General features: G+C 44.8%; 1 protein-coding gene across 35 annotated transcripts in view; it reads left to right on the top strand.

Annotated features, from left to right (window-relative positions):
* NRXN1 (neurexin 1) overlaps window positions 1-26,386 on the top strand; it is a 981,700-nt gene that overhangs the window by 894,104 nt on the left and 61,210 nt on the right. The window contains exon 1 of one of the 35 annotated variants that reach the window (XM_081903697.1): window positions 24,172-24,379. The exons of 33 other annotated variants lie outside the window; for them this stretch is intronic. In XM_081903697.1, coding sequence (XP_081759823.1) covers window positions 24,347-24,379 — 33 coding nt within the window. In that variant the 5' untranslated portion in view covers window positions 24,172-24,346. Of the gene's footprint in view, window positions 1-24,171; window positions 24,380-26,386 lie in introns of those variants that run through there. One more of the 35 variants, XM_081903696.1, reaches the window with a different exon arrangement.

The raw sequence follows: 26,386 nt of genomic DNA on the forward strand, positions 1-26,386 counted from the left end.
ATGCTATGCAACATCTGTATGGAGCCTTTGGGAGTAGTGATGAAGAGTTGGGGGCAAAGTGTCAACAGTACATTGATAATGCCCAGCTCTGCTTCTCCATGATATCTGATTCAGGAGAGACAGTGAAAGAATGGGGCCAAAGTCTGGATATGGTGATGAACTGGATGAAGGCCAATAAGCTGGATCTCAGAGATAGGCCATTGCCTGCCCTGGAAGAGCAGGTTGAATATGCCTCAGGTTGAATATGCTTCATGTTGAGCGTGTTCAAGTTGCGCTCCACAGCAACCTGGAAGTAACAGAGTGCGTTACTTCCGGGTTTCGCCGCTTGCGCAGACGCTCAAAATGATGTCACGTGCATGCACAGAAGTGGCGAAGAGTGACACACGCGTGCACAGACATGCCATCGCTAGTTATGAACGGGGCTTCTGGATGTGAACGGGGCTTTGGAACGGATCCCGTTCGTATCCAGAGGTATCACTGTACAGTCGTACCTTGGAAGCCGGATGCCTTGGCACTCGTATGTTTTGGCTACAAACACCGAAAACCCAGAAGTGAGTGCTCTAGTTTCCGAGTGTTCTTTAGAACCTGAACATCCGGCGTGGCTTCCGATTGGCTGCAGGAACTTCTTGCAGCCAATCAGAAGCCGCACCTTGGTTTCCAGTGTGGTGTAGTGGTTAAGAGCGGTAGACTCGTAATCTGGTGAACCAGGTTCGCGTCCCTGCTCCTCCACATGCAGCTGCTGGGTGACCTTGGGCCAGTCACACTTCTCTGAAGTCTCTCAGCCCCACTCACCTCACAGAGTGTTTGTTGTGGGGGAGGGAGGGAAAGGAGAATGTTAGCCGCTTTGAGACTCCTTCGGGTAGTGATAAAGCGGGATATCAAATCGAAACTCTTCTTCCAAACATTTTGGAAGTCGAATGGACTTCTGGAACAGATTCCATTCAGCTTCCCAGGTACCACTTTATAAGGTATTTTTAATATATGTAAAGAAAGTCAAACATGGGAAGGTTGGGGAATGAGCAGGCAATGCTGGGGATGTTAGATTTGTGTAGGTGCGGCCTCATGCCTCCTACTCACGTTAATATTTCCTTTTCAGGCATAAGACCTGAACAGGAGCTTATGTGTGTTGATCCTTAAATTCCCTTCCATGCTCGGGTATGCCTCCAGTTTTCACTTAGACATTAAGTGGTCCTTCATTATCCTCTGATAGCTCAGGGGCCGAGAGTGGTGTTTTGCCTCAGTCTACCAAGTTTTGTTTTGATAGCCATGGAACTCTGCCATTTTCTCCAGCGCCTTCATAAGCCACCATCCAAGACGGCCCTGCCTATGATTGATTTCAAAGGAGACAGCTCTTGAGGTCTCAACTCCCTGAACGTGTGATGTGCCAGAGATGAGTGGATGAGTTCGCAGTGCATTTAGCAAATGCAAACGAATGCGCTTGAAGCCACAGTCAGCTATGCCTGACATCCCCTTTGCTTCCTGGGATGGCAGCACGCTCAATAGATACTTTAGGGCTGCCATACGTCTGGATTTTCCCAGACAATGTGGGGATTTCAAAGGCATAATTGATGTCCGGGGGAATTTCCAAAAGGCGGTGATTTGTCCTGGATCTTGGAGGTTTGTCTGAAAAAAGCTCTCAACATTTTTCAGGTTTTCTATATATATATATATATATATATATTAAGCTGAAGAACTTTTGGGGCGTCCTGGTTTTTGCTTTTTGAAATATGGCATACATAGCTCGGCTTAGTACTTTTGGGAGGATGAAGAGCAGAGGAGTGATGCAAACTTGCACTCTGGGGATCCAGTGAAAACAACAAATGAGGTCATGTTTTGCAAGACTTAGAGAAGCAGTGGGTGTTTGGAAGAAACACTAACACTGACCTTTGGCAGCACCTGATGTTTGACTTTTGCAATTGACATGCTCTTCAAAACAAATTCTTGTGTACCAGTGTGGTGTAGTGGTTAAGAGCGGTGGACTCGTTATCTGGGGAACCGGGTTCACGTCTCCACTCCTCCACCTGCAGCTGCTGGGTGACCTTGGGCCAGTCACACTTCTTTGAAGTCTCTCAGCCCCACTCACCTCACAGAGTGTTTGTTGTGGGGGAGGAAGGGAAAGGAGAATGTTAGCCGCTTTGAGACTCCTGAAGGGGAGTGAAAGGCGGGATATCAAATCCAAACTCTTCTTCTTCTTCTTCTACCATACCTCACCAGATGTTTGTGTTGTTGCTGCTTTGGGGTCCAAGCCTTCCTGTTTTGGAAAATGTCATTATAGACCGTGTGTGTGAGAGCGAGAGAGAGAAAGAGAGAGAGAGAAAGAAGAGAGAGAGAGAGAGAGAGAGAGAGAGAGAGAGAGAGAGAGAGAGAGAGAGAGAGAAGTAGGTATGGATCTCAATTTTGGTTTCTTTCTGTTTCTTATCTTCCCGATCTAAAGTTCAGTTCACCACAGGACCACATCCACTGGCATTTAGATGGGGGGGAGAAGTCCTCATGCATATTCTCCTAATACACATATTCTTCTTTGCAACTTGGCTTAATATGCACATTTTTTGCAAGTAATTTCTCCTAATATAATGCATTTCCATGTTCTTTTCACAAATACATGAATTTCTAGGCACACTTTCCTCTAATCCACCCATTTTTGCTCTTGTTTTTTGATTGGCGAACAAAATTGCAAAATCCAGGAAGTGTGAATTTCAAAGGATACCTGTGTTTCTGTTTGAACTTTCTTTTTCAGGAAGTGCAAATTGGGTAGCTTCACATTAAGATGTTAAAACCAAATTTCTCCCCATCATTGGGTTGAATAGCAGCCATCGAAGCAGCTCACGGAGTGTGACAGTTCCCCACCATGCGAGCTCCTTGGCTGGGAACATCTATGGCCCACTTCTCCCAAAGTCCCTGGCATGCAGGCTGTTCCCAACAGAAAGGAGAGCTCAGCCACACCTGAGGTCCCAGGGATAGTGGGTGGTAGATGCTCAAAGGTGAGGTACAGGAGGGTCTTGACCAGAGGTCAGCAGCTGGCAGGTCTTAATGTATGTTTCTCAAAGTCAGCTGAATGGGAGGAGGCAAGTTAGGTTCCAGCTACATCTCTTTCTCTGGTTCCTGCTCTCTGAATGTGAAAGATAGAGACTTGTGGCCGACCAGTCTGCTGTTCTCATTTGCCTGTCATGTTTGTGTTCCACAAACCAGTGGCCAAACCTTTCTTCATCTTCTCCCTTCTCCAAAGCAGCCCCCTAGGATGATGAGTTCATGCTGCTTCACATTTTGCAAAATGAGGAGAGACACCTATATTATGTAAGAAAATGCTGATTTCCTAATAATAATAATAATTTATTTAAACTCCACCCATCTGGCTGGGTTTCCCCAGCCACTCTTTGCGGCTTCCAACAAAAGATTAAAACTACATTAAAACATCAGTCATTAAAAACTTCCCTAAACTGGGCTGCCTTCAGATGTCTTCTGAACATCAGATAGCTGTTTATTTCCTTGACATCTGGTGGGAGGGCATTCCACAGGGCGGGTGTCACTACCGAGAAGGCCCTCTGCCTGTTTCCCTGTAGCTTCACTTTTGCAGTGAGGGAACTGCCAGAAGAGCCTTGGCACTGGACCTTAGAATTGGTTATTGCTTATCTCTTGCCCAGGACCAGTTGCACCATTTGAAAGTTACTATTTTATTATTATTTATTTTTTAAAAGAAAGCTCAACACAGTGGGATAATCAATAGCAGGCCAAATGGCTCGTGCAATTGAAGTCAAGCGGTTAAGTTGGTTTGGGGGTTTTCAGCTGCAAAATTACTGGGTGGGATTCCATGTTGTGCTCTTCCAGTCATTCCATCCTAGGAGACATTTCAGCTTGCCAGATGGAACAATTCCCCTTTTCTCTCCTCTCTTCACATACTGTTCTGGGCATTCCCCTGACCCCACCCCACCCCCGTGAGACAATTTTTGGGGATGCAGAGGCAGGAGATGGGAAGTGGGAGTCTTTGCCCAGGGCTGATGTGGCTGGCTAAGTGAATCCCACCCACCGGCTTTTCACTGGCATATGTTTTGATCTCTATCTTCCCATTCTGTGTTTTGCAGAGGTGTGCTGCATTAATTCCACTGTGCCATATCCCCTTGGGGCATTTATTCTACAGCTGAAGCTCCCATGAAGAGCAGAGAAGAGATTGGAGGTTTCAGGCCCGGCTGTGATTTGAGTTGTAAATTTGAAACGGGAACTTGCAGGCCCCTCAAATTTCCATCCTGCGTTAGGCCGATAAGTCGTTATTGTTTTAATTGCATAGCACCACCGGGCCTCAAATGCTCTGCTCATTAGGAATGGATGAGGAAAACAGCACAACGCTGGCTGCCAAGCAGATGAAAAGTACATGGGGTATGTTCTCTGTGTAATTTAATTAATACGACACTGTCCTAGTTTTAAGTGTCGAGTTCCTCCCTAAAGAACATAATTTGAAAAAACTTCTTTAGATAAATAGAAATCATTTGATTGGGCTGCTCTTAGTTAAATAAACAGCGACCTTTGATGGGATCTTGTGGCTGGGTTCCATCCTACCCTAAATCTGCTAATTCCAGTCACTCGGTCATCACAGTTGTCCTTCGCCTTGAGTCACTTTTGTGAAAGAAGCGGCTAGCACGTCGAATCATAGAATTTTAAAGTTGGAAGGGACCCGAGGGCCATTTAGTCCAACCCCCTGTGATCCAGGAATAAAAATGCAAAATATTTTTGTTTTGAATACCCCCCCTCCCCTTGCCCCACCAGCAAAACAAACCCATGGAAGATTTTATTTGCTCTCACTTGCACGCCGTCCCTTTTCTTTACGCATCTTTTCCTACTTATTTGTTACGTTTGAAATCCAGCACGGTCTTCAGGAAGGAACCGAGCTATTGGGAGCACAGCCGTGGCAGGGGCAGCAGGGGGAGCTGCTGAGCAGAGTTCCTGCACACGGACAGGTTTTGCAGGTGATGTTTGACAAACGGAACAAGATAATGGGGATCTGTGTCAGACCTCATGTCTGTTCGAAATGCACACGGAGAAAGCCGCTTGGGAGTGCAGCTAGGACTGGGGCCTTGGTGCTAACGGAGGAGGCATTAATGCTATGCCATAGGCTGTTTCCTGATCTAAATACACCCCAGGCCACTACCACACCTACACATTTCCTTAGTTGGTCAAACAGGACTATTTACACTGAGGAAACAGCATGGAGAAAGGGGAGCTAAAACCCAATTGCCCTGTTCTGAATTGTGCTCTCCCGCTCATTCACATCAAGTTTTATTTTAATAAAAAGCAATAAAAGGCAAGGGAAGATTTGTCTCATTTGGCACTGATCTTCATTGCAACTTGTTCTTACCTACTTTGCCACCTCCACTCCCCGCTTCCTCCCTCCCCTGCATTATCCAGCAGATGTTCTGAAAGGCAAGCGATTTCCTGGCAGGAGCAGGGATTTCTGAGTGAAAGGAGAGGCCCCCAAGTAAAGGAGGAATCAAAGTTACTGCTAATTTTGTGCTTTAACGAAATGTGTACAGAGAGAAATGAATATGAATAATCTGTCAAGTGTGTTCGCTTGAAAAATGGGGGATATCAAAAGATAATGAAACCTCTGCACTTATCTTCCATGCCTAGATGCTAATTCATCATGTCAAATTAGCTCGGATATTGCCACAAGATGTTGCACATTATGCTTCCAAGTCCAGATTACTGAATCTTTTTTTTTTTTTTAAATGTAATCGGTGTCGAGCGTTCTGTGCATTTTGAAGGCTTGTTGCTCTAAATAAAAGGTAGCACGTTTGAAAGGCAGTGCTGAGAAAGCATCCTTGCTGCCTTCAGGCGTAGATGTAGAAGGAAAAAAAGAAACTAGCTAGCTCGCAGTTGAAGCTGTTAATCCATCAGAAGTTATGTGGAGCCTCTTGTAATTTATCCTAAACCACCAAGGACAGGGATTCCTAGTCATGCTAGATGTTTGGATCTCACCAAACTCTGTGATGTAGGACAGCGCATGCCCATTTTACAGATGGAGTAACTGTGGCTGAGAGGGCAGGTGGAGGACCTAACTGGTTATCTGTCAGGGACCGTGCTGCAAAGGGCTGCAGTGAGGAGGCATGGCGGGAGTCTCCCCCTCCCTCTGCTCCTGATCAGGATCCCAAATCTTCCCAGGAGCAGGGGGACAGTATAGATTTGGAATAGTGGTTTGCAGAGGGACATAGTTCAGAAGGCAGAAGCTGGGGAATACTGGATGGGGGACAGCTAGGAGAAGATGCACTGGGAGAGAGAGAGTTAACAGATTCACTGTCTCTGGACAGCATCCATCCGCTCAGCCCAAGGTCAAGAAGAGCTGAAAAGGTGGCAGTGCAGAAAGCACAATAGTTGTGAGATCAGGTTGCAAGACATGGTAGTGACTAGGGAGGAAATGGGTGGCTCCCTTAATTGGGAGCACCGCCATTCCCAGAAAGGGATTCTTTGTTCTCTTGCTGTGATCATTAAAGTTTCTAACTGGTAAGAAGACACATTTTCCTTTGTTCTGCTTATCTACTGCCAAATCAGGGAGGAAGCCAATTCTCTGAAGCCTGACATTGTCAGAGACAGCAGGCTTCTCATACTAGCTCCCACCACCGTTGCCACCATCATCATGTTTGTGTGCCTGGAGCAATGTGTGGAGAGCCATTTGCAACCTGAGGGCCACAATCCACTCTGAACTTCTAGGGTGGCTTGGGAATTGACTCTATGCAAAATCTGAGGACGCAGCTTAAAGATGAAAGCCTCTCACCCCATCCCATCCAAATATTCAAATGCTTTTGGCCCACATCCAAGATTTATTTATTTTATATACAAACCCTTCGTCTGAGGATCACAGGATGGTTTAAAACACAAAAATACATAGCGTAACCCTCCCTGCACACATTCATAGTTTAAAAGACCATCGACTGTTTCATTAGCCAAAGGCCTGGGAGAAGTTTTTTCCGGGCACCTAAAGACGTGTAACAAAGGCTCCAGGGGCGCCATCAATGGAGGGTCCCCCAATATTTTCAAGAAGGGGGCTGTCCCCCACCCAAAGAAAATTTTGTGGTGATCCTCAAAAGTATGCACCAGGATGAAGATGCTTAGCCCTGCTGTGTCCTTTTGAGGATGGCAAGGGACGTGGCAGGGTGAAGCATCTTCATACCACACGTTCCTTTCAAAAAGGTGGTGGGTTGGTGGGGGGGGGCCGAGTCAACCTGGCCAGGTTGAGGGGCATCACTCGTGTGACATATTGCATGTGCTATCGCCCCACCCCACCCCCATGTTGGGTGCAACTCGGCAACACTGGAAGGCACCAGGCGAGCTTCCCTGGGGAGAGCATTCCACAAATGGGGAACCAATGCAGAAAAGGCCTGTTCTCGTGTTGACATTCTCCACACTTTTCTCAGAGCAGGTACATTCATCTGCTGTTTTGCCTAAGGAGAAATCTCCAAATTCTTGCAGGATTCTTAGGCAAAATTTCCAGAGTTTGGAATAAACTTAGTTCAGTTGAACTCATTCAAAGACCTCTAAACTACATTGGAGAGATGCTCCCATAATCATCAGGTGAACTAAAGGTGAATTAAATTCATTTTGGTGTACAACTTTGAATGATTCCTAGTTCATCTTCATGTGTGCTCCTACTGCCCTGCACAGCATCATGATGGTTCAGCACAGCACTACTTTCTTCCCAAGTGTCATGCATTGTATTTACAGTATGTATGTATTTTTGGCCATATAATGTTGTCTTTCATCTTTGGGGCCTTTGCTAGAACAGAACAAGTGACTGTGTGATCTTGCCATTTGGTGTCAATTGCTGATGCTTCACTTCCCTGCCCCCCCCCTCCAAAAAAGAAGTGTTGTATTCCAAGTAGATCTGCAACTTACATTCAGCTTTATCTGCACAGTGATCCACTTAAAATTGTATTTAACTAGAAATTAAGGGAGGCTATAAATACCATATTTTTCGCCCCATAAGATGCACCTGACCATAAGACGCACCTAGTTTTTAGAGGGGGAATGCAAGGGGGAAAATATTCTTTAAAGGGAGCGCTGAGCAGAGCCTGTATGCATCCCAAGCTCTGCTCAGCGCTCCCTTTCACGAGCCTCATGGAGCGTGTGTGCAGCGCTTGCAGGCTTTTCTCCCCCAAGAGCTGCATACACACTCCGCCTGGCTCTTTAAAGGTTTTTCTGGGAGGTGGGAAAAGGGACAGAGCCGCGCGCTCTGTCCCTTCCCCCACCTCCCGCAAGAGTCGCGTGCTAAGCCGGAAGCCAGGACAGCAAGCAGGATAGCCGCGCACAGCCTCTCCCTGGCAGTGGGACGAAGGCTCCACCAAGAGCCGCACTCCCTTTAAAGAGTGTGCAGGGCGTTTGTGTGGCTCTTTAAATGGAGCGCTGAGCAGAGCCTCCTGCCTGCATTCGCTCCATAAGACGCACACACATTTCCCCTTACTTTTTAGGAGGGGGAAAGTGCGTCTTATAGAGCGAAAAATACGGTAATATGGATGAAGGGATAGGTAGAAGGTAAACCTGGAAACTTCATTCTCCTAAAAATGCACCCCTTCCCAGCCCACCTCCCTGCCTATGAAATTTCACAATTATTTCATTAGTTTCTCAAATACATTTCTGTCTCCAATCATGTTTCCTTGTGGGTTTTTTGGGTTTTTTTAAGTTTCTTGGTTCTAGGGTTGATTTTAATAGCATTTGGTTTTAATGTATATCTCATTATTTGACTGTTATCCTCCTGCTCTGGAAGCCCCTTCCTATAATACTCTATTCCTGGCTGGGAGGCAGGCAAAGCAGCTTCTTGAATGAAAAGTGCCAGGAGTCTCGAATGACTCACTTCATCCGTGTCCTTGTTCTCTCGCCGTCTTCCGGCTGAGATGCGTTGCAAGCCGCGTCTTGCTCAACATGAGTCTTTAGCTTGGCTTTGAAGCTCACCTCTGGGGAGATTTGCAGAACTCTGGCTTACCTATCTAACAGTTAAGATTATCTAGCTGTTTGATAAAAAGAAGATTGGTCCAGAAACGTTGCTCTGATGAGATATGAAAGGCTCGCTTTATAACAACTGCATTCAGACCTCGTTTGCGTTCAGGCCCAATTTACATTTCTGAAAGCCCTAGTTACCAAACATTTGATGAAACACTGTGGGCACCGGTCAAAAAATGACAGCAGCTCTCCACCCTGACCCACTGCCCAGCCACTGGGGGGAAAGGCCATTGCATGAACTAGTGTTGCACTTGCTGAGAAAGAGAGAGAGAGAGGTTTTGCTCCACAAGACACACTTTTTTCCTCCTAAAAAGTAAGGGGAAATGTCTGTGCATCTTATGGAGTGAATGTGTGGTGCATTGCTGACTCCCTTTCTGGCCCTGCCCCCTTGCCCAGGACTCCATTGTTGAATGTTCTGCAGATGGAGGCTGTTTGTTTCCCCAGCGACATGTGACTGGCTGATTAGATTATGTGTCTGGAAACTGTAGAAAAGGCTCCCTTTCCTTTCTTTTCCTAACAAAGCTGTAGAACTGTGAGCTGAAGCCCATAAAAACAGGATTTTTTTTCCTTGCAACGTAAGCTTAACAACCTTGAGCTGATGCTCAAAAACGGGGTTTTTCCCCTTTGCAAAAGAAGCTGCAAAACTGTGAGCTGATCCCCCCCAAAACAGGGCTTTCCCCCTTTCCTCCTCTAAAAACTAGGTGCGTCTTATGGTCAGGAGAAATACGGTATATTGTACGTATACTGCTTTGCTAAGAAATGTGGGATGGAAATACCTCCACTACAAGGCTTCACCTCTAGTGGTGAAATGGGACGGGTCACCCTGGCTGAACTAATACATAAATTCACACTGTCCCAAAATTTCCCTCCTGGTTTTTTTTGGGGGGGTGGGGGTGGCATATTATATAAGTAAATGAGAACATAATTGCATTCAAAAATTATCAAAGGGGAGAGAACATTTTAACGAATTTTCCAGGAGGGGGGATGCAGAGTTTATGGTGGGCTCACCTCACGAGGTGGCCAAGGGGTGCTTCTGCATGTCCTTTCTTTAATCCTACAAATCGTCTTCCCGGTGGTCTCTATTCTGTAGCCTTCTTGGGTGTCCAGGCGTCCATAAAATCCCAGGGAAGACACCATGAGGCAACTCTTCCCATGGGGCCTCCTTAGATCAGGAAGGATGGGCAGCCAGGGAGGCTGCAGTTTGTTGGAGAAGTGTTTAAGTGTATACACTAGAGAATAAAATACCTAGGCCACTTTGATAAGGTAAGTTGGATAAGGTTTAGCTCCTGCTACCGCCGCACCGCTCGAGCACGATTTCTGTTCTCATCCTGAAGCAAAGTTCTTAACCCGAGGTATTATTTCTGGTTTAGTGGAGCCACCAGATTTCTGATTAATTTATAAAAATTCCCAGAGAAGAAATCAGAAAAAAATGGAAGCCTCTTTTACAGGGGACTTAAAGCTTTGAGAAACTGGAGGAGAGATGCCAGCATAGAACTCTGATATAAATAACAATTATTCAGGGGTGACGGTATAGTGCTAATATTAGTCGCTTAATTTTTCTGCAATAGAACAGAGAGAAACTTCCCAGCACTCTTCTGTACTTGACATTATAGTCAAAACATCTGCTGGATCAAGTGCCAGATTTAGACTCCCAGAAACTAGGAGCTCTGCTCCACTGAGAGGCCTTAGGAGAACCAACACCATCCGTAATAATCATTGCTTAGGGAATGATCTCCTTTAATTTGCAAGGAGGGTGTCACTTTCTAACGATCTGTTTTCAAAAATGCACCTGCTAATTATCTTTCCTGTCACCCAGCGCCCCTCATTTCTGAACCGTGAGGCTGGGTGTTCCTGAGAGAAGCAGAGTGGAGTCACAAGTAGGAGAAGCAGAACACCTGATGTCTTTTGATTTAAGGAGGAAAAAATGAAATAAAGCCCAACATCAATACTAGAACATCACATTCCCTGGTCTGCTAGCCTTCGGTTTTAACCGTTAACAAATGTAAAATTTGAAGGGCGTCCCACAAAGACTGGAAATACAGTGGTGCCTCGGGTTACATATGCTTCAGGTTACAGACTCTGCTAACCCAGAAATAGTACCTCAGGTTAAGAACTTTGCTTCAGGCTGAGAACAGAAATTGTGCTCCAGCGGCGCAGCAGCAGCAGGAGGCCCCATTAGCTAAAGTGGTGCTTCAGGTTAAGATGAGTTTCAGGTTAAGAACGGACCTCCGGAACGAATTAAGTACTTAACCCGAGGTACCACTGTACAGTGTACCTCCAGTTGCGAATGGGATCCGTTCTGGAAGTTCGACTGGATCCCGAAGTTTTCACAACCTGAGGATCACTGTTATACACATGTGTGTGGCGTAGACCGCTTTTGCGCATGCATGCGCAGCGAAACACTTCCGGGTTTGCCGCTTTCGCAACCAGAAGTTTACATTACCCAAGGGTAACGTAACCTGAGGTGCTACTGTATATGAGTTTTAAAAAGAAAAGAAAAGAGGGTGCTGCAGGGTTCCTGAGAGACTAATTCCTGGATCAGTGCCTCCAACAGGCTTCCCAGTCAGCTGCACTGCAATCCTTGTCATCCCAAGGCATTGTGGGTAATTTGCAAATGGCAGTTTTGAGCTACTCAGTGTTGGGAGGCCCCAAACCAGGTGCCAGTATCACAGTGGAGCACCATAAACTGCCCAAGGGTCTGATGTGCTGTTGCCAGACTCAGTATCACCATCACCATCATAATCTATATATCTGTCGCTTTCACACGTGTGTTTTTCCTGGCTTCAACATATCCCTCAACTCTTCACAGAATCATAGAATTGTAGAGCTGGATAGGACCTCATCTAGTCCAATCCCCTGCAATGCAGGAATCACCCACTTGTGGAATGCTCTCCCCAGGGAGGCTCGCTTGGTACCTTCGTTACATATTGTCAGGGACTGGCTGGATGGAGAGGAGTGGTGGGAGGCACCAACCGGGGAACCCCCATGGGAAACCCCAGAGAGAGAAGGCTCAGAGCCGGAGAATTGGTGGTGGGGCATCAAGAGGCTGCTGAAGAATCCAGGGAGGTTCCCCCTCCTGCTGCAACAAGCTCCCTTCCCTGCTGGTCTCCAAGAACGCGCAGAATAATGAGGAGGGCAGAAGGAGGGCAGGGTGTTCGTTTCCTTGAATAAAAAGTTAACTTCACTGACAGTTGGCTCTGCTTCTTCGTGCTGACCTACATATGACTCCAGCCCTGACATCTATCTTTAGGCACCAGGGAAAAAATCATTCCTCTGCTCCCAGGCCTTTGGCTTTAAATCTCTCTCTCTCTTTGTGTGTGTGTGTGTGTGTGTGTGTAAGGGGTTATTGTTATTGTTTGTTACTGTGTTAGGCATTTTTATATCGCAAACCACCTTGTGATCCTCAGAATAATAATAATAATAATAATAATAATAATAATAATAATAAATTATTTATACCCCGCTCATCTGGCTAAGTTTCCCCAGGCACTCTGGGCGGCTCCCATTTGAATATTAAAAACAATACAGCATTAAATATTAAAAACTTCCCTAAACAGGGCTGCCTTAAGATGTCTTCTGAATGTCAGGTAGTTGTTTAGCGCTTTGACATCTGATGGGAGGGCGTTCCACAGGGCGGGCGCCATTACCGAGAAGGCCCTCTGTCTGGTTCCCTGCAGCCTCACCTCTCGCGATGAGGGAACCTCCAGAAGGCCCCCAGCGCTGGATCTCAGTGTCCTGGCAAAACAATTGGGGTGGAGACGCTCCTTCAGGTATACTGGACCGAGGTTGTTTGGGGCTTTAAAGATCAACACCAACACTTTGAATTGTGCTCGGAAACGTACTGGGAGCAAATGCAGATTTCTCAGAACCGGTGTTATGTGGTCCCGGTGGCCACTCCCAGTCACCAGTCTAGCTGCCGCATTCTGGATTAATTGCAGTTTCCGGGTCACCTTCAAAGGCGTGAAGGCCAATGTAAAAAAATTAATAAATAAAATAAACATCACAGCGAATTTGGAGTCCAGAGGGGGGGTGTACGAGTGTGTCAGAAATGTTTGCATTTTTTGCCCTGTCCACTTCCTCCTCTGGCCCTGCTCCCTGCTGACATGCGGCCCTCAGAAAGTTCCCCAGAAGGGAATTTGGTCCCTGGGCCAAAAGCGTTTCAGCACCCTGGCAAGACTCCCAAACAGCCACCATCATCTTCATTGTTCAAAGACAGATCCTAGCATTTGGTTATACAGTCATACCTCGGGATAAATATGCTTCAGGATAAGTATTTTCGGGTTGCGCTCTGCGGCGACCCAGAAGTAACGGAGCGTGTTACTTCTGGGTTTCGCTGCTTGCGCATGCGCAGACGGTCAAAATGACGTCACGTGCATGCGCGGAAGCGACGAAACGCGACCCACACACACACAGACACGCTGTTGCATCTTACATTCTGTTTGGGATGCGAACGGGCTCCAGAACGGATCCTGTTCGCATCCCAAGGTACCACTGTATAAATCTGCAAATGCAAATCTTATGCAAATTTCTGTCCTGAGCCTGTACCCTCCATTTTTAAAGTACCAAACAGCACTCCTGACCTGGGCTGCAGCATATGTGACAAGGGGAGAAATTTCAGTATCTTCTTTCCCCTTTATTTGAAAATCAGGCCTCTTGTGCTTAACTACAAGCTCAGCACTTAAATAATAGTTTCAACTTACTCCCCCCACCCACCCTCTGCCCTAAAGAGAAAAAAGAAAATGAGCACTCATGGGTAATCTAGTCAACTGTGAACAATCAGGACATGTTAACATTTTGAAAGTCTAAGAAATGTGATGCATCCAAGTCAATGAGACAAAAATTATGGAGCTGGATGTAACAACCTGTACAGTTGTCCCTGCATATTGCTGTTTGCTGAGTTAATTGAGCGCGTATGTAAGGATTAATTAGAAAATCAATCAATCATATGTACTTATCTGGTCCCCATCAGTTTGCGGTGTATTTATCTTCATAATCTCCATGTGATGAAAGATGGGCAATTATCCCCATTTAGGCTACACACACACACACACACACACACACACACACACACAAAACCAGTTTCCACATTAATGATAGCACTGTTAGTTAACTCTGGTCTGCTGGTGTGTTTAACTACTGTCGAGAAGTGTTGTGGGTGTTCACATGACCAAGCAGCACTGCAGTTATTGTAGTTGGATTTGCCGTTGTAATTTATGGAAAAGCTGTCTCAGTTCCATTGGGACTGGCTCAAAGACACAGTTGCACAGCTGCACTGTTGAAAGGGCCCCTAAGTGTGATCTAGTCCAAACCTCTGCTTAAAAACCTCCAAGGAAGGAAAGTCCACAACCTCCCAAGGAAGTTCGTTCCACTGTTGAACAGGTCTTACTCTCAGAAAGTTCTTCCTGATATTTAGTCAGGAGTCTCCTTTCTTGTAAGTTGAAGCCATTGATTCAGGTCCTCACCTGTGGAGCAGCAGAATGCTCCATCATCTGTGTGACAGCCTTTCAGATTTTTGAAGATGGCTGTCATATCTCCTCTCAGTCTCCTCTTCTCCAGGCTAAACATACCCAACTCCCTCAATGGTTCCTCATAAGTCTTGTTTTCCAGACCCTTGATCATCTTGGTTGCCCTCCTCTGTACACGTTCTAGCTTGTCAATATCCTTCTTAAACTGTGTCGCCCAGAATCGGGCACAGTATTCCAAGTGTGGTCTGACCAAGGCAGAATAGAGCAGTACTATTACTTCCCTTGGTCTGGACACTATACTTCTGTTTATGCAGTCTAGAATATCATTAGCTTCCTTTCCTTTCCTTTTCTACCACATCATACTGTTGACTCCTGTTAAGCTTCTGGTCTATTAAGACCCCTAGATCCTTTTCACATCTACTGTTAATAATAATAATAATAACTTATAATTTATACCCTGCCCATTTGGCTGGGTTTCCCCAGCTACTGTGGGCGGCTTCCAGCAAAATATTAAAATACAATAATTCATCAAATATTAAAATCTTCCCTAACAGGGCACAGAGTGTGGTGTAGTGGTTAAGAGCAGTAGTCTCGTAATCTGGGGAACCGGGTTCGCGTCTCCGCTCCTCCACATGCAGCTGCTGGGTGACCTTGGGCCAGTCACACTTATTTGAAGTCTCTCAGCCCCATTCACCCCACAGAGTGTTTGTTGTGGGGGAGGAAGAGAAAGGAGAATGTGAGCCGCTTTGAGACTCCTGAAGGGGAGTGAAAGGCGGGATATCAAATCCAAACTCCTCCTCTTCTTCTTCTGCCTTCATATATATTTTAAAAGTCAGATAGTTGTTTGTTTCTTTGACATCTGATGGGAGGGCGTTCCACAGGGAGGGCGCCACCACCGAGAAGGCCCTCTGCCTGGTTCCCTGTAACTTGGCTTCTCACAGTGAGGGAACCACCAGAAGACCCTCGGCGTTGGACCTCAGGGAAGAACGATGGGGGTGGAACGCTCCTTCAGGTGTCTACTGTCTAGTGGCAACTATTGTATGGGAACTCTGTAGCGGTTTTCATTGCATACAGGAGCACACATATGTGTGCACACACACTCACAAAGTGACACTCCAGTTAAGGATGGTAGAGTAGGAAACTGGCAGGTCAAACCCACAGGGCGGCAGACCCTGGGAAATTCTCTTAGGCAAGACTCATGGAACAGAATAGGAGAATAGACAATTAGCAGGAAAGGGACGCCATTTGGATTTTCTGCCTCAGGCATTGCAATGGCTTGGGGCAGCCTTGACTCCCAGGCACACACTTCCATATACAGTTTGGGGAAGAATGTGAACTCCAGGAATACGTATTGTTTTGATTTAACTGGCTAGGCAAGGTCAAGACAGGAATTGTTTGGTAAAGTGATAGCCGTAACTCCAGGTGTTTCCGAGGGCCTGTAAGGACAAAAGAGGGGTAGAATGTGGCAAGCCAAAGAGATGCACCTGCAAGCTCCTTACAGGAAGGAGGAGATGTGAAGAGGAAGTGTCACCAGTAGAGAGGGTAAATAAGCAAATCAGGAAAGGGAAGCATAAAAAAAGCACAGGATCAAGGAAGCGGAGGGTGATAAAATTGAGTGACACTGTGCGATGTAACTCGCAGCTTAAGAAGAACAAGGGCAGAGAAGAGGTACTTAAATTTTCATGAAATAATCAATACCAGTGTCAGGTTTCTACGGTGGACACAGCCTTCCAAGCCATTTCCTTGCTATATTCCTTGATCTCAGAAAGAATTGGTTTCAATACCTTAAAAGGTGTCCAAATGCATAGCAGACAGATAGACAAGCAACTTTCCAAAACAGATAGCAGAATCATTACTATTATTGGGTTGCATCCCAGTGTTTGTTATCGTCAGAGCAGACCCATTGAAATTGATGGATGTGACTGACTTAGGTCCAGGTAATTTCAATGGGGCTACCTTGAGTAGAACTTTGTCAGGCACAGAACTTTTAATTCCAGCAAGGTGAGTAGTGATGGTTTCTTGTCCAAAGTAGTTACTTGGCTGGGCAGCTCTGGTAATAGTCACTTAAAACGGAATCCTCAGAGGAGTGTGAAATGAGCACTGTAGTTCCTGAATTTTAGGAGAGCCCTTCAGCTGAAAGCAACAATATATTGCAGAAATCCATCTCGGAGTTTTGCAAAAACAAGGGATATGGTGCAGGATCCCACTCAGCTTGTTTTGCTCTATTTCTTTCTTTAAATCATCTCAATAATTTCACGAGGGAGTCACCCAGCGGCCTAGGTGGGCCCCTCTAATTACGTTTTCATAACTTCCGAATTCATCAGTAAATAATGTATTTCCTAGTGTGCGGAACTGCGGAGGCGACGCTATTGTTTTAATTATAGGTAGGCAACCTTTGCAAATGGAATCAGCACTGCTGAAAACGAGAAGGCGGTCATGGCGAAAAAGAGCCTGGCTAATTATACCAATGGGAAAGCATTCTCCTTTGTTTCAGGAAGAGTCTTGTAAAGTTATTGTGCAGGTGCCTCCTCAACAGTTTGTGGCAACTTTGTCCCAAAAGTTTTTTCGCTGCTGCAGACTTTTACCGAAGAGGTGGGGAAACATAAGCTGTGAGGGTTGAATGTGGCCCTCCAGTATGTTCTATCAAGCCCTTGGAAATCTCCATAGGCCACTCCCTCTCTCCACAGGCCACACCCCCTCACTGGCTCCTCTATGCACTCCAAGCATTTTTGCCTGGAGAGATTTTGCCCTTGAACTCTGATAGCACCTCTTCCTTGTCTGATAGAGGAAAGAATTGTGTGTTTGTGTGTTTGTGTTTGTGTGTGTGTGTGTGTGTGTGTGTGTAGAAACTAGCCTACTGTACTTAATATAAAGGTAACTTCTGCAATAAATACTCCACCAATTTTTGCCAATGGCTCCATCCTTTAATGGCATTTGGCACTGGAAAAGGTGTGTAGCCTTCAGACTGAGAAAGGTTCCCGAACTCTGTCTTCCTGAAATAGGTAAAGGTAAAGGGACCCCTGACCATTAGGTCCAGTCGTGACCGACTCTGGGGTTGCGGCGCTCATCTCACTTTATTGGCTGAGGGAGCTGGCGTAGAGCTTCCGGGTCATGTGGCCAGCATGACTAAGCTGCTTCTGGCGAACCACAGCAGCGCATGGAAACACCGTTTACCTTCCCTCCGGAGCGGTACCTATTTATCTACTTGCACTTTGATGTGCTTTCGAACTGCTAGGTTGGCAGGAGCAGGGACCGAGCAACGGGAGCTCACCCCGTCGTGGGGATTCGAACTGCTGACCTTCTGATAGGCAAGTCCTAGGCTCTGTGGTTTAACCCACAGCACCACCCGCGTCGCTTCCTGAAATAGAGATCTCTAAATCGGAGCCTTTGGGGTGGGGACTTAAAGCAAGATGGTAAACTTTAGTCTAACACTACTCACATTTTAGATCAGAAGTGGCCAGCCTTTGTTGATCAGGATAGATTACTCCAGCCCCTTGCAATTCAGGAATTGCAGCTAAAGAATCCCAGACAGACTGCTGTTCAACCTCTACTTAATAACTTCCAAGGAAGAAGGGTCCACCACCTTTTCACATGTACCGCTGTCAAGCCAAGCTGTGCAGCTGGTTCTTCCTGCCTAAGTGCAGAATCTGACATTTGTCCCTTTGAAAGTCATTTTGTTAGTTTGGGCCCAGTTCTCCGAGCCGTTAAGGTCATACTCTACCCCAATTCTGTTTTCAGCGGCCTTGACTTACCCCTCTTGGTTTGGTGTCATCTGCAAATTTGATGAGCATTCCCTCAATTCCTTCATCCAAGTTGTTTATAAAGACATTGGACAACAACGGGCCCAGGACAAAACCATGTGGCACCCCACTTTTCACTTTTCTCCAGGATGGTAAAGACCCATTAGTATGTACTCTCTGGCTTCAGCCAGCTACAAATCCACCTAACAGGAATATCATCTAGCCCACATTTTACCAGTTTATCATGGGGGGCGTTATCAAAAGCCTTACCGAAGTCAAGATACTCTGCATCCACAATATTCTCCTTCTCCACCCACAACATTCTCCTCTGTGTAAAAATTCACCCTCCACAATGTACACAAGTGTAGGCACACAGTCTTCAGCTGTAACCATGCACAAAATGAAGTGCTCCTCAGAAGCCAGCGACTGAGTTTTATGAAAGCTATGAGCTGAAGAACTTCCCATTTAACAGAAGTGGCAAAATGGAAAAATACAATTCTTTAATCTGGTGGTGTTATTATTCTTGCGCTCAGTGAATCATACATGTTTATTCTTGAGAGGCACAATCTTTTTTTATATATTTTCAAAGTTGATGCAAACCAATTCATCAGAGACACACAGACGGTTATGTAAGGGATGCATTTGTGGAGCCCCCAAAAGGAATTATTCAAAGAAAATAATTCCTCCCCAAAAGGAATTATTCAAAGAAAAATATATATTACCATGTCTTACTCACAAGACCATATTTATTAATTTAGGAATGTATCCAAGAAAGCCACCCTGGCTGTACACAGCAGTCTACTTGTACAATGAACCTTCCCTTCCTCTTATGTATTCTCCCCCCACCCCCAATGTGCCCCCTAGGGATGCGGGTGCCGCTGTGGTCTGAGCCTCTTGGACTTGCCAATTGAAAGGTTGGAGGTTCGAATCCCTGCAACAGAGTGAGCTCCCGTTGCTCTGTCCCAGCTCCTGCCAACCTAGCAGTTCAAAAGCACACCAGTGCGAGTAGATAAATAGGTACTGCTCTGGCAGGAAGGTAAACGGTGTTTCCGTGCACTGCTCTGGTTTTGGTGTTCCGTTGTGCCAGAAGTGGCTTAGTCATGCTGGCCACATGACCCGGAAAAACTGTCTGTGGACAAACACTGGCTTCCTCAGCCTGTAAAGTGAGATGAGCGCCACAACCCCAGAGTTGTGTGTGACTGGACTTAACTGTCAGGGAACCTTTACCTTTTTTTAATATGCCCCCTAAATCTGTTCTGGGTTTTTTTTCCCCAACCCCTCTCCTCTCCGAGCAGATATTTTTGAGCAGAGCAGAGATGGAAGCCACATTCCATTGGGCAAGCAGAAGTCTGTGGCATACAGTACATCATCATCTGTTTAGAGCTGCTGCTTATCTGACTGGGTTGGCCCAGGCACTCTGGGCTGCTCCCAACGGAATATTAAAAACACAATAAAATGTCAAACATTTGAAACTCCCCAAAACAGGGCTGCCTTCAGATGTCTTCTATAAGTCAGATAGTTGTTTATTTCCTTGACATCCAAAGGGAGGGTATTCCACAGGGCGGGCGCCACTACCAAGAAGGCCCTCTGCCTGCTTCCCTGTAACCTCACTTTTCACAGAAAGCCCTTGGAGCTGGACCTCAGTGTCTGGGTTGAATGATGCTGGTGGAGATGCTCCTTCAGGTATACATGGCCAAAGCTGTTTAGGGCTTTAAAGGTCGGCACCAACACTTTGAATTGTTCTCTGAAATGCACTGGGAGCATTCTTTAAGATCAGTGTTATTGGATGGGACAGTTAATAATTAGTAGATGCAATTTCTAATCTATCACTTCTCAAGAGCTCAGGCCAGATGACTTATCTGGCCCTTAGCCATGGCAGAAAGCCCATGTACTGTGCGTAATAATAATAATTTTATTATTTATACCCTGCCCATCTGGGCGGCTCCCAGCAGAATATTAAAAACACAATAAAACATCAAACATTAAAAACTTCCCTAAACAGGGAATGGTTGGATGCTTCATTGCACAGGGTTGGACTAGATGACCCTGAGGGTCCCTTCCAATTCTATAATTCTAGGATTCTGTGGTCAAGATGTTATGTGTGTGGCTATATATATATTGAGGCTCAAAAGAGAATGAAGCAAGTTAAAGGCATTACTAAATAAGAGATGAAGTATCTGACATTTTTACCCCAGAATGGAACCGACAGAGAGGATGGTGGGAATCGAGTTCAAAATGAGCTTGGGCTCTCTGAGCTTTTGTTAGAATAATTGCTAAGTTAATTTTGTCTTTCCTGTGCTGAAGATCACTTGTCTTCTTCCTTACTGTAGACATTCATTATCCTAAGTAGTTTTGAGTGATTCTCAAAAGGCCCTTGGGGAGCTGGAGAGGAGGACTTGATAACGTTAACCCTTGGAGCTGTCATGACTCATTGGTTCTTAGCAAAAAGAGTGAGAGAGAGAGAGAGAGAAAGAGAAAGAGAAAGAGAGAGAGAGAGAGAGAGAGAGAGAGAGAGAGAGAGAGAGAAACTTGCATAAAGTACCGTATAACGGCCTATCCCCTATTAGGTGTTGGGCCAAAGGCAACATGTTCACAGTTCTTCCATGGGTGCCTCTCAGTGTATAAATTGCTGGCCCTTATTTGTCATTAAAAAATTATAAAATTAAGAACATACTTTGCTAGAAAAATCTCCAGCGTTCAGTCCCCAGCATCTGCAGGTATTCCCTGAAATCCTGGAGAGCTGGTGTCAGTCAGAGTTGACAATACTGAACTTAATGGATCAATGGTCTGATTTTGTACAAGGCAGATTCCTGGGTTCGTAGTGTAGCCGTAGCAAACATGTTCCAATATTATAGGGTCGTAGCTGAGGGGTAAAGTACTGGTATCTTCTGTGGATTCAGAAGATCCCACGTTCAATTCCTGGAAGTTTGAGGTAGGGCTGGGAATTCCTGCCAGCCAGTGTAGACAGGCTGCCAGCTCCTGCCAGCCAGTGTAGACAGCACTGAATCAGAGGCACCAATGGTCTGATTCAGTGTAAGACAAAATCCAGTCTTCCTGTGTGTTCCCAAAGGAGCCGAGGGTGGCAAACAACCAAACGGAAAGCCAGCACGATTAAAAATAAAATGAGGGAAAGCACTGGGAAATATCAATCTTGTCTAAAATCTCTGGAAAACAATGGCATAACCTCACCTGTAATAATTGCCAGGAACAGTCTCTTTTGTCCATCAAGTGCCTGGGCAAACAGGAATATTTTTAAATTCCTCCTGAATGTTCATAATGAGGGAGGCAGATTGAGGAGGGTGAGAAACTTGATTTGTTTAGAGATGAATCTACCTAATTCACAATTCCCAAAATGATACACAAACTAAAACACAGTCGTACTTCAGAATTCACAATTGATTTGCAAGCAGTGTATCGTTTGACGTCTCCCAGAGTATCTTGGGAATTGTAGTTTGCTATAATTATTTTATTATTATCTATTCAATTTCTGTACTGCCCATCATCCAAGGATGATGGGGCAGTTTACAGTATAAACACAAAAATACACAACACAGTAACAAACAGAAACAGTTAAGAGTGCTGAACTGCAATCCCCAAAGTGGTTTAACAATCAATCTCTCTTCTCAGGGAATTCTGGGAACTGTAGCTCTCAGAGGGAAATAGAGATTTCCGAACGGCAATCAGCACCCTTAACAAACTTCATTTCCCCATATTCTTTGGGGGGGAGCCATGAAAATGAAAGTGGTATAATATCAGTCTAAATGTATGCTGCAAGTGTGACCTGTGCCTTATTTAAACATATGCTGTGAATGCTATTTCTGTGGTATTCTATGCATGGTGGACCATTTGCATATGCAAATGATAAGAGAATGTTGCAATCACACGATGATAAACATACATGTGTGAATCAATTTCAGCTGAGTTCAGGTATGTGTGTTATGTGTGTGCTTATAGCCTCTCCCCAATGTACAGTTTTTGGCTATTGGTTATTGAAGGTGGTGTTGTTAAGTTTGTTTTTGTTCCTTCTACACCTTCCTTGCATCTGTAGTTAGAAATTAGGTATCTGGGGGATGTAAACAGCCATTCCTCCAGTTGCCTGCAATGACTAAGAATGATCTCCAAGTAAAGGTGTCTGTGTCTTTTATGGATTTTGATGAAAGGCTCTCATGCTTTTTTGTACATGCATGCTTTGCTAATGGTCACACTGCATCATGGGTTTTGTATTCTTTGGGTTATTTAAACAGAGAGGTTGTGCACATGTTCGGCTTGCAACTGTGGAAATGCCTTGCTGTGAAAGATTGAAGTATGATTTTGCCATCAGGCTACAGTTGGTTTGGAGCGAAAGGGTTAACATGTCACAAAATTGCAACTTGATGTAAAGGTGAAAATATTGAGACAACCCCAGGGGCTTGGCGCAGCCTGGTTGAAACATAACAGGAACGCCAATATTTTTGACATGGCATAATGTGTGTTAATGAGATTTGCAAGCAGATCTATTGGAAATGTATTGGATTTTCATATGGGCAGCAGGATATCCAGATTAGGACATAAAAGTGGATTATTATTATTATTAACCAGCTCAAATTCTTTTGTGGGTTTTGTTTGATTGCTTGCGTCTTGTTTGTGTGCATTTTGGAGGCATTTTGGGGTTCTTGTTTTTTCTGTCACTTCTTCCTTTTCGTCTTTAACTTGATCAAAGCTGATCCTGTAACATAATTTACCTTGAAGAACCATGCAATATATCTGCTTATTGCTGACTGATGAGTGATAGCAGATGTGCTTTGGGGAAAAAAGGTTTCCCATATGGCATCCCAGATGTTTCCTTACTCCTTTGTGGATGAATTATTGTAACTTTCGCAGTGAGGGCAGTGTTAACAGTAAATAATTATATCTTTCAAATGCCAAAAGGAACAGCTCGTTCTGCTAAGGCAGCCAATAGTGAATGTGGCAGGATCTGTTACCTGAACCCCCAGATCTCTTGGTTTGTTGAGTCCTCCTGCATGCACTCCATTTCATGCAAAAGCTTTATTAATCTGGTAGTAGCCAACATTGGTTATACTCAGAGTAGACCCATTCACTTCAGCGGATTTACTCTGAGTAGGGCTAATGTATGCCACCCGTTGTTTATCTGATGAGCTGACTCCCTAAATTTATCCAGGACTCTGAAGCTGAATAGATCATTCCGTTCTGTCTTGTCTGCTGACCTACTTATGTGCAAGAAGCGCTGAAGGAATCGCCAGAGCTTCTCCCCCTTTTGTTACCTTAGAGAAGCAAACGCCTGCCTCTCACAGATGGGTTTGCCTGTCTTAAAAAATGTGCCGCTCTCAATGGCACCGTGGCATCTCCATAACACATCTCTCAATATCGCCTAATTGTCATCATGGAATCATCGTGCAGAAAACATTCATTATAAAACATAACACAGGCAAAATGCCATTCATTAGCCGGGGCATAAAAATGATAATTACAGTCAGAAGGTTGTGTGTGTGTGTGTGTGTGTGTGTGTGTTTTCTGAGGCAGCCCTGGATTGAGGGCTGCGTGCTAATTGCACTGTTTAAGCTTGCAAATTAATGGGAAGCAAAAACACAGTAATCAGCCAAAGGGAAATAGATCAAAATAGTTTAAGTAGGATTTACGGCGGTGGGGTTCATTTCTTTCCTCCATCGCTCCCAACGTGCCGTCTTCTTCTTAGTTTCTGGCTTAATTACATTCAGTTGGAGTTGCAGAAAACCTGAAACTGAGCGGAGGTGATTGTATAATATACGAGCGCGTAATGTATTCCTCTCATCTGCAAGCCGGAGAGGCGGGTAGGAGGGGAAACAGGCTGCCTTTAGAGTGGTACCCAATGGTGAGGCACAGCACTCCTCATCCGCAGGAGAAACTGCAGCATCCTCTCTTACAGCAGAAGTCCAGCCATTGGCTTCCCTGCGCCCATGTGACCAGCAGAGCTCTGTTTCTACCCCCCCACCCTCTCGTCTTCCATCTGTGTGCGGAGCACTGATAGGCCGGGCTGATGCGCAGGCAATTTATCATCTCGATCTCCCACTGAGTCAGGAAGCTCTCCTGTCACCAGTATTGATTTCAGAGGATGGACTAAATTTCCTAGGATTTCCATTAAGAATTAAGAAAAAAGCTATAAGCACGCAGGGTAGCCAGGCAGACATGGATATGAGATGGCACTGTGAATCCTCTCAGGTAGCTTCTTCTCTCACGGCCGATGCAGACCAGAGGCTAAGCACTGCAGCATGCAGGGTTTAAGAGACTTAGTCGAAAAAAACAAAAAAAATATATGATTATGATGATAATAAAGGAGGAGGGGGCAAGCATTTGCACCAATTACTTTTTCTTCTTTTTTCTTTTTACCAAAAAAAATATGTTTTTATTTAAATTAGAAATTGTCTTCTTGGAGATTGCATGCCGTTAAGATACGGAGCTCAAATTTCTGCATGCGATCTGGCTTTTGAAATTTCAGGATCTTCTTCTTTTACGCTCGAGAAACTAGCACTTTAAACCCTGGTGCATTCTGTTCTCTTTAACTGCTGCTTTTCTAAGCCACAGCTTGTGTGTGTGTTTGTGTTCACGTGTGTGTGTGTCTCTTAATTTTTGCTTGTTTGGAAAGGAGGAAGCGAGGAAGCCAACGCGAGCATGAAGAACAGATGCTTTCAATAATTGCTAGGTGGCTTTGTTTTTAATGACCTAGTAATTATTTTGGCTTAAAAAAAAACAGATGCTTAAACCCTGAGTATGCATGCTTTGGGGCACAATTTTGCATGTGTGTGCGTGTTTGCTTCTATTTCTTTACCACTGTTAGCAGAGCATGGCTGTCTCTGAATCTGTGTGCATGCCTTGTTTTTCTCCGTACGGAAGAATGACCGTGTTTGACTATTTAATATTTCATGGAACATAATGCAAAAGAGCATTATTTCTTTTTTAAAACAAAAAACAAAAAACTAATGCTGATATATAAATATATATATATATATATTAAAGGTTAGTGGGATTTGCATGTTCATAACAACAAATGTGTTTTCTTTCCTGTATTTGAGTGGAGGGGGTGACTAACTCTCTGTTTGTTTCTAACATGGAAATGTCAGTAACAAATCTCCAAGGCATCTAATTTAAAGTCTTTCCATTTTTTTTCAGGATTATTCATTTCTATGATTTTATTGTGTGTGTGTGTGTGTGAAATACAGGCATCAGTTGTGTGCATAAATCGTATTTGTGTGTGAGCGTACGTGTGTGTGGACCCCCTGTAGAAATAGAGACACCCCTTCACAGTCCTTATTCACAACAACAAGAGTGAAAGGGTCTTTACACTATCTACAGCTTGTGTGTTACCACAGGAGTGATGGGAGTCCCATTAGCCAAGGAGACAGGCATACAACAGGGTGTAAGACAATAGATTTATTGGGAGGGAAGGGGAGCGAAACAAAGGCTTAACATAAAGAGAGTAATTGGCAGGTTTTCTTTTTAAATCTCTTGTTATTAGAGTCCAGGGCAGAGGGATTTATAATTACCCTACCCCCCCCAAAAAAAAAAACAACAACCAGAATGACAATACACTCCATTAGCAAGTATTATTCTGTATTTGCCCAGATTCATATATCAGCAGTTGTTAATCTGCCAGCATGCTGGCAGTCTTGTGTTGTTTGATTTTTATTTGGTTGGTTTAATTTCTTTCTTTTTTTTCTGGGTCGGAGGGTGAGTTTGCTTTAGATATCAAAGTTTGTGCAAAGTGTATTTTTCTTTCTGGAATTGCATCTGAGCTCTGTTCATCTTTGTGGCTTGAGCAGTCAGAAAGCAGAGGTGTTTCCTGTCTTGGATCAGTTAATTGTGAGGTTGTGTTTTCTGAGGGCAGTCATGATGGGGTCGGGTTTTTCAGAGGACAGGTATTTTTGGCCGGACATGGTGTGCTGTGGAAACTGCGAAACATTATCAACATTTCTGTTATTACTGTTGCTGTTGTATTATATAGGGTCTGTTAACAAATCTGATTCAGGGGGTGGATTCTAGTGATTATCAGCAGAGATAAATGCTAGACGAGGTTGAATGAAATGGCTCTCACCTTGGAAAACCTTAGCCTCTGCTTGGTTTCAGCCTGAGAGGGCTACACCACGAATTTTAACATTCCCAGCTCAGTCTTCCCAACAGCTGTTCACACTCATCTCTTGGGGACCATAGATAATTTGGCATGGCTAACAG

This window comes from Podarcis melisellensis, assembly GCF_964234715.1.
Source record: "Podarcis melisellensis genome assembly, chromosome: 3".
NCBI lineage: Eukaryota > Metazoa > Chordata > Lepidosauria > Squamata > Lacertidae > Podarcis > Podarcis melisellensis.